The following is a 7,981-nucleotide window of genomic DNA, read 5'->3' as shown; positions in this document are numbered from 1 at the left end:
AGTTAGAAGTTGTATACAACATATATTTCGTATTTGCTCCTCTACTCTGAGGAAGAGAAGAGAGAGAGGAGATCTATGCTAGTTAAACGTCACTTTTCAACTACTTTGTGCTATTTATTTAGTTGATACACATTGACATTACACTTGAGTTATTTACAATTCGAGAAATAATTCTAGATTTGATTGAGAGTCGTAGTTGTGTGAAGATGGGCGACGAATATGATCCATGTGAATATGTATTTAATACAGAAATGCAAATGAGGAGGCTTTTGAGCTGGCTTCGAGGATCACAGACAACTTGTACTGAGGGAGAATGTTTTGATGACCCCGTGTTGGGAGATGGTTCCTCCTCTGGTAGCAGTGGGATTAATTATATGATGGTCGCTCTGAGTATTCTATGGGTTGTGGTGGCTCTGGCAATGTACTACATGCGCCCATCTCGAATCAATCAGTCAAAACCATCCAATAACGACAATCCCCCTCCACCAGATCCTCCAGCCATTTCCTGAATAATTCACCTCAAATCTGTGATCCAGGCATTTTTATAATCGCTCCCTTCAATATGCATCTATCTAAATACATATTCTATGATACATTTTACATACATATTTCAAGTGAAGCACAAGCTACAATAATTATTATTCCAATTCATATCCATTCATTCCATATAATATATATTATGTAAGTAAAATATAAGTTTGTACAGCAAGAATAAAACCAGTATTTCATTTTGATACATTATTTTTTCTTATTTTTCATATACTTAATAAATACAATGTCACAGCTTATTAATCATTATACAGATTGAAAAGCATCTGGAGGTATTTTACCTTGAGATTTCGCAGTTTCAAATGCAGCTAGAGCTTGATTCACATCCCAATTAGTTTGTTCCAGGCACCTAAATAAGAAGTAAATGAATAATGAGCGACTTCGAACTAACAATACGATAACTAATTTACTTGATAGACCAATTGATGGTCATTCCGGTTTTCTGCGAAATTTGGCTGGCCTTGAACTCTTTCGCACTATTATCTGGGACAACAGGAAAGGGTATATCTGCTTTTTCTTTTGGCGGATTTGTAATATAAAGGAGATCGTTGATGATAACAAAACCAGATCCTTGGGGAACAACAACAAACATCCTATTGAAATGTCTTATGGGCTCTCCCTTCTTCTCTCGTTCTTTAAATAGACCAGTGACTGTGAATGTCATCAGTCGCTCAGTGGCAAAAGGAACATCGAGAGTTATCGTATCTGGATGATGCAAGGTTTTGGGGAGCGAATTTATAAATGAAACAACAGTGAACCTTCCTTGGCGCAAAGCTTTTAATCGACGATTCGAATCGCTGATTCGTATCAAATTACGACTGTCGGAAAAGTATTCATCCAATCTGAAAGTAATCTTTGGAATGAGTGTCAAATATAAATTATTGAACATACTTGGTGTAGTGACTTTTGTGACCATCAAGAGGATAAGAGGCACTAATTGACATCATAGCATCCTCGTGGTATGCATCCATAAGTCCCTGGCGATTATCAGAATCATACACCTTTATATATTGTTCTAGAAATTGCAAGACAATCGTTCCGGCCTGTTGATTACAAACCATCTTGGGGATTGAGGGTGGTATGGATACATTGACGGTTGAATTAACATCATCATCATCGAATGTAATCAAACGAGGGAGTTCACTTCCATCCTGGTTATAAAATAAGTTCTAAACAAAGATTGAATAATTAAACGAGACTTACCAAATGAGTTAGCCTTGGGAACAATTTTCTAACAGCACTATAAAGGAAAAATTAACTCATAAAAAATAATAGCATAACTTAATTAAAAAAGACAAGTATATCAGTTTTTCCCCTGAAGTCTACTACCACACTGAAGACATTAAAAGTACAAAAAAAAAAAAAAAAACTTTCGCACTTTCATCTTCTGAATGGCTAACTGTAAAGAAAGGGAAGTTACATTTAATAAAGAAAACTTTAAATCAAAACTCGTAAGACAAAAAATGTACATAATATATAACCCAGACTGAACATCCAACAATGAATGAGCAACAATTATAATGAGCGAGCTACTTCAGACCAACACCCATAATTTCAAAAGTATTCACAAGTCTGATATGAACATCTAAAATTTGTATAAAATTGTAAATATTGTTGATTGAAGGCACCATGATATCATTTATGATTAAATTTTTTCGCGCTATTTAATGGGCTGAAACAAGGTGGGATATTCAAATTACATATACATTAAAAAAGGGAATATAATTAAGTGGGATTATAGTGTGTGTGTGTGGGGGGAAACAACAATTTATTACTGGCATATTACAATTAAAAAACTCTATCAAGTATATGCATAATGTAGAAATTTCCTTTTTTTTTTTTTTTTTTAAAGGTTCTTTCTGGATTTTTTTTTTATTATTTATGTTTTCTTCACTTATTAAATATTCGAATTCTCTTCTTTCATACAAAATTTTTGCCAGATACGAAGTCCTAATTAGCCTTTGTTGCCTCATGTCATCTATATATATATATATCAGTACTGACATTCCAACTTCATAAATTCATAGAACAGCTTAAATAAGTTCATGTTATAGTACATATTTGTCATAACTATTCCAAGGATAGCTTCACATCAAGGGAACGAAGAGCTCATCAGTAAAACATAACGAGACGTAACTACTTCCAGTAGTTAAAAAATATGCACCTTGTATGTGAGGACAGATGCTTTTTACCATACACAATCTAACAGATGGTTTTAAGACAAATACGAGACATTGTTGAACATAAAAAGTTTTCGAGAATTTATAAATTTTCCACCGCATAACCAATTACTTCTAGGTTTCCGAAGGATTACTGGACAGTAACTTAGTATTTTGTATGAGTGATGTTCTTCCATATTAACAAATAAATTAGCCGTAACAATAATAATTTGATACACATGTTAACAAAGATTCATAAATTACATGAAGGGGGGGGGGGGCAATTGTGCAAAAAAAAAAAAAAAAAAATGTTTTAACAATTTTTATGTACTAAAAGGAAACTATAGCTAATATCAAATTACAATTGTAAATCAATGCCATAGAAGACAAAATGTACACCTTTTCCCAAATGAGTGTTTTCACTTATAACCTCTGGTTATTTATTATATAGGTAAACACTCTTTTTGAAGGTCCTTCAGTTTTGGGTGTTCAGTAACCTCTCTGTAACAATCTTCCTGTAAACGATTTGCGAAACATTGAAATGATTAAACCTCATCATATCAACAATTTTTCGAACAAATTCACCAATTTGGACTTGCACTAAGAGTAACTCACTCCAATATTTCGCAAGTATACCTTATATAAGAAGTATTGTCCCGAAATTTACGAATTAACGGATTTCCTTCCAGTCTCAGGTTTACTAAAGGCCATGCTTTAACTTTTTCCAACTCTTCAAAATCATGTATCTTTAAAGGAAGAAGAAAATAAAGAGAAAAGAAAATTATAAAATATTTCCATACGTACTAGATTATCATTCAAGTAAAAAATTTTCACATTGGGAGTCTTAGGTACTAAATCGATAAAACTGTCCAACATGCGAAGTCGATTACAACTGATATCCATAGCTTCTAATTCAGGGATATACTGCATAATTGTTTTTGTAATAGTGTTCAAAACGTTTGTTCTATAGAGTGGTGTAAATAGGGGCTCTCCTAAAAATTGTTTGTCTTCATGAAATATCTTGAGATCCAATGCTTTTGTATTCGTATTATATCTTGAACTCATTACTTCCTGTAGTTTTTCGTTCACAGTTTGAGTTAAATGCGTATCTGGAGGAGATTGATTTTCCATTCTCATATTAATACCTATACCAAGATTTTTCTCTACATTCCTTAGAGACTGAACTTCATCTTTAGATTGTACATAAAATACAAAATGGGGACCTTGTTTGCAATAATAAATGGGAAGCACTTTTTCGTGCGTGAGCTCCACCACACGCTTAATGAATTCCACTTTATCATGATTCACCATATTCATGAAAATAACTTTAGTCCAAAAAGGACGGTTGGAAGTTGATGTACCATGAAGAGAGCCTCCTAAACGTCCAGGTAGAATGTACGACTTTCCACGACCTCCTCGGCCCCTAAACAAAGAAATACAATCATTCATTCTCTCTCAACTCCACACTAATTGTAAATATGTTGAATTTGTCAAGGGGAAAATGTACCTAAAACTCCTGGATCGTCCAACAGGATGTTTATTCTTCGCCCGAGATGAGGGTCCTTGCTTATCTTTGAAAGAAACTCGGCGATTGTCCCCGTTCCATGTCCTGTGGTTATCACGATCCCGATCCCGATCTCGATGGTGATCTCTGTTATTCACATTGTAACCTCGATCATCATGCTCTAAAAATATAAAAGAGAACAAAAGAATGTAAAAGGAGTAGGACGGACCTCGCAACACATGCAAAAAATACTCCTCACGATTGTAGGACTGTCTTCCGCCTCGATTATCCGTTTTAATTATGTTTTTTCTTCCAAAATTCCTGCCCATTGCTTCGGATTGAGTTTCTTTTTAATTTTCTTAACTCGAATGCAACAACGAGAATTCACGTCCTTATCTTTATGCTATTTCGCAATCTCTCTTCTCAAAAGAACCAGGGGGAAAAGCCCGAAATCAGTTGATAATTAGACAGTTATTCCCAACTGTGGAATTATTATTCAATCAATGTTGGGCATAGTTAAAAATAGCTCACTGTAATTTAACCAATTAACATTCAGAAGCATCGACAGTTGACATGAAATGTTTTGTAAATTTTTTTGTTAGCGAGATAACGCCATGAAAAGTAATTGAATCAGCTACTAACTACGCACATTCTTTATTTCTTCCCATACCCATATCCCATTGGTCCCCATCGTTATGACGTCAGAGGGAGGGCACAATATTTCTCAATGTTGTTAAATTATAACAAGGATAGTCAGAAAGAATTTTCATTTCTCATTAAAAATTTACTAGCATAACGGTTGACGTTGTTACCCCCCTCCCAAAAAAGTAAAATAATATAACGATGGAGAATAATTGAAAACCTAAATATGGCATACATAAATAAGTAATCAATGGAAAAAACAAATTTATATTACCTTCTACATTTTATACGTTTTATGTATTACTTTTACCCAAACAAATGCGCCCAATTACGTCACTAAAAAGAGAAAGAGAGGGAGTTACACTATAAATCTGATGTGTTTAATCATGAATTATTCATGGTTTGGCCAACAATTTTCTTGTTTCCTAACAATGCCCTGTCTATTTCGATGTCAGCTGTCGATTCTCTGTTCTCCCTTGATACGTCATGGCTATTTCATAATTTATTATTTTTCATTAACACACGAAGTAATAATTTATTTTATACTTATGGTCCATTTTCAAAAGAACAGGAATACAATTTCTTGTTGATCCCTCGTCGTTTATATAATACATATATATATTTTAGCCATTTCATTATTTCTATGAAGAAATTTTGGCTATTTCTTCATAGAAATAATATAAGAACCACTCATAAGTCATAAGTAAAGGACTCCCAGAAGTGCTTCACTCATAACTACTCAATATCACATATTACTAAGAAATATAGTAATAAAGTATCGAATAAAATACTATGTAGATTTTAATAATATGCAATTTATTTTAAAAATTGTGGAGACATAATATGGTAGTGATAGTCTACGTGTATATGACTATATGAGATATAATTTATAAATAGCGGTTTGTACAACTGACTTATTTAGCTAGGAAAGGTTGAGTGATACATAAAAGATAACGACGTGTGTTATCTATTCTCCTATGTCCCAACTCCCAAGATACTTTAGGCAGAGAACAATGAAATGATAGTCTATCAATAATAAATATGGAACGATAATATATTTTAGTATGTCCTTACTTTTACTGAAGTGCAAAATACATTTCTCATATTTATATAGTAAATTCAGTAAATTGAAACTTTTCTAGCTCATATCTTACCCATTTCGTAAAGTAATTAATAGAATGTATGAATAAATTTTAATCATTAAACAATTATTATTTCAATGACATAGATAAAATATGTATTATATATTTTTTATTTATCTCAATTTTATAACAAAGCACATATATAATTTATATTGTAACTTAAGATCAAATTGAGCTAATTCAATCAAACTTACGGGGGAAAAAATAGCTGTTAAATTACTTTTCTTTTATTTATATGAAGTAGTGTGTTCACTTCATAAAGCAAATTTTTAGATTAAATATTGAAGAATTTTGATGCAATTTTATAGTAAAAAGTGTTGAGTAGATCGTTTTTACTGCAAACCAATTTTTAAAACCAGCGGTGCCCAAAGGGACTATATATACATATATGTATAAGATCTAATAATTTTGAAGCGAGAGAAGGAAGGCAAAAAAATTAGTAGAAGATAAGCTCTCTGAGAAAGACCATAGTAGTTCTCAAGTTAATTTCTTGAATGGAAAGACGGATCGACCTGAAAATATTTCTTAAGGTGAAATAATTGACAGCTTTCTCTCCCAACGATTTCTCTGAGAGTTTATGAGTTTCTGCAACACAAGAAACTCCGGCGTCCCCTTGCTTCCTCTTCACCATACAATTGGATTAAAATTTATAAAATAGATACAAGATTCCTTTTGAACACCCCTAAAATTAAAAGGAAAATAAATCGAAGAGAAGTAAAAAAAATCTATTTTATAGAACTTTAAAATATTGAAAGAAATTATACATATTTGTAAAAATCATTGTTATTATCATCCATTGAATTAATGTAATAGATTATAATATTAATATATGTATCAGTGCATTATTATTCTCGTATTTTGTTAAGATGGTTATTGAATCTAATGAAATGGTTAAGTATAAGAAATCTTTACGGAGAGATCGACTGAGGATGAAGAAGTTGCCCGGGAGCTATTTACGATTCATTGATAGACTGACCCATTTTCTATGAGATATACCGGCCCGTGCAGAATTATTTACCGATTTTTGTTCAAAACATATTATGGACAATAATGACATTTCGAAGGACTTGAGAAACAATTTATTCAGACATTTAGAATAATAAAATAGTTTGTGACCAAATTTAATCAATGTAGCCACCATTTGACTCAATGACACTGGTCAGGCGACGTCTGAAGCTGCCACAGACTTGCTGGATGTAATCGGCGTCCATGGAGGCCCAGGCCTTGTTGACAGCAGCCTTTAAGGCATTTATGTTTTTGTGTCGTTTTTGCAGGCCTTGGTCTCCACGTGCGACTAGATAGATAAGTCTAGTGGGTTCAGATCTGGGCTCTGAGGGGACCAGTAGTCCTTGGCCAAAAGTTCATGTTGTCCTTGAGCCACTCCTGAGCTTTCTTGGAAGCGTGGGCAGGTGCTCCATCTTGTTGAAAAACCCAAGGAGAGTTGCCGAATATGGATTTGATCCACAGAAGGACCTTGGACGCCAGAATATTCACATAATCCTCCGCTGTTAATCTGAGCCAGTGGGGAACCATACCGACTTCATTGTCTTCCCGTTGGATCTCCAAAGCTCACAACACAGTCATTTTGCCTGTTGAAAAAGGATCGACCGTAAAAGTTTTCTCATCTGAAAAAATGATGATGCGTCCAGATGAGCTCTTGATATCATTCAAGATTTTTCTTAGTACGCTCAAGTCTGACTTCTCGCGGACGTTCAGTTAGCAGAGGGCGTTCAGTACGCCTCACGGACTTCCTCCAGCCCTTTTCAATGCCCTTGAAACAGTTGATCTCGACGTTCCCATCTTTCTGGCCATGTCGGCAATGGACCTGTTGGGAGTCCTCTTGAACACTTGCCTTGTTGAGACAGTGGGCTTCCTAACAGTCCCCGGGAATGCTTGAGATCACCCCCAGCCTCCAAGCGCTTGGAAACGTTGTAAATTGTCTTCGACGAGGCCCCGACCTGTTCCTTCATGTTGTTATGAGGCAC

General features: G+C 34.2%; 2 protein-coding genes across 2 annotated transcripts; one reads left to right on the top strand and one right to left on the bottom strand.

Annotated features, from left to right (window-relative positions):
- Window positions 1–206: 206 nt before the first annotated feature.
- LOC121117251 (small integral membrane protein 14) lies at window positions 207–509 on the top strand. Its single transcript, XM_040711621.2, has one exon. The coding sequence runs from the start codon at window positions 207–209 to the stop codon at window positions 507–509; it is 303 nt and encodes a 100-aa protein (XP_040567555.1).
- Window positions 510–653: 144 nt separating this feature from the next.
- Window positions 654–5,307, bottom strand: LOC121117250 (nuclear RNA export factor 1). The gene is made up of 9 exons (XM_040711620.2): window positions 5,129–5,307; window positions 4,472–5,074; window positions 4,216–4,393; window positions 3,513–4,131; window positions 3,345–3,454; window positions 1,753–1,789; window positions 1,441–1,700; window positions 960–1,391; window positions 654–898 (listed from the first exon to the last, which is right to left on the bottom strand). Exons 2-9 carry the CDS (start codon window positions 4,539–4,541, stop codon window positions 796–798), a joined length of 1,809 nt encoding a protein of 602 aa, XP_040567554.1. The 5' UTR covers window positions 4,542–5,074; window positions 5,129–5,307; the 3' UTR covers window positions 654–795.
- Between the last annotated feature and the right edge of the window lie 2,674 nt (window positions 5,308–7,981).

This window comes from Lepeophtheirus salmonis, chromosome 5 (assembly GCF_016086655.4).
Source record: "Lepeophtheirus salmonis chromosome 5, UVic_Lsal_1.4, whole genome shotgun sequence".
NCBI classification, from domain to species: domain Eukaryota; kingdom Metazoa; phylum Arthropoda; class Copepoda; order Siphonostomatoida; family Caligidae; genus Lepeophtheirus; species Lepeophtheirus salmonis.
Note: the sequence above shows the minus strand (reverse complement) of the source record. Positions and strands in the feature narration are given on the sequence as shown.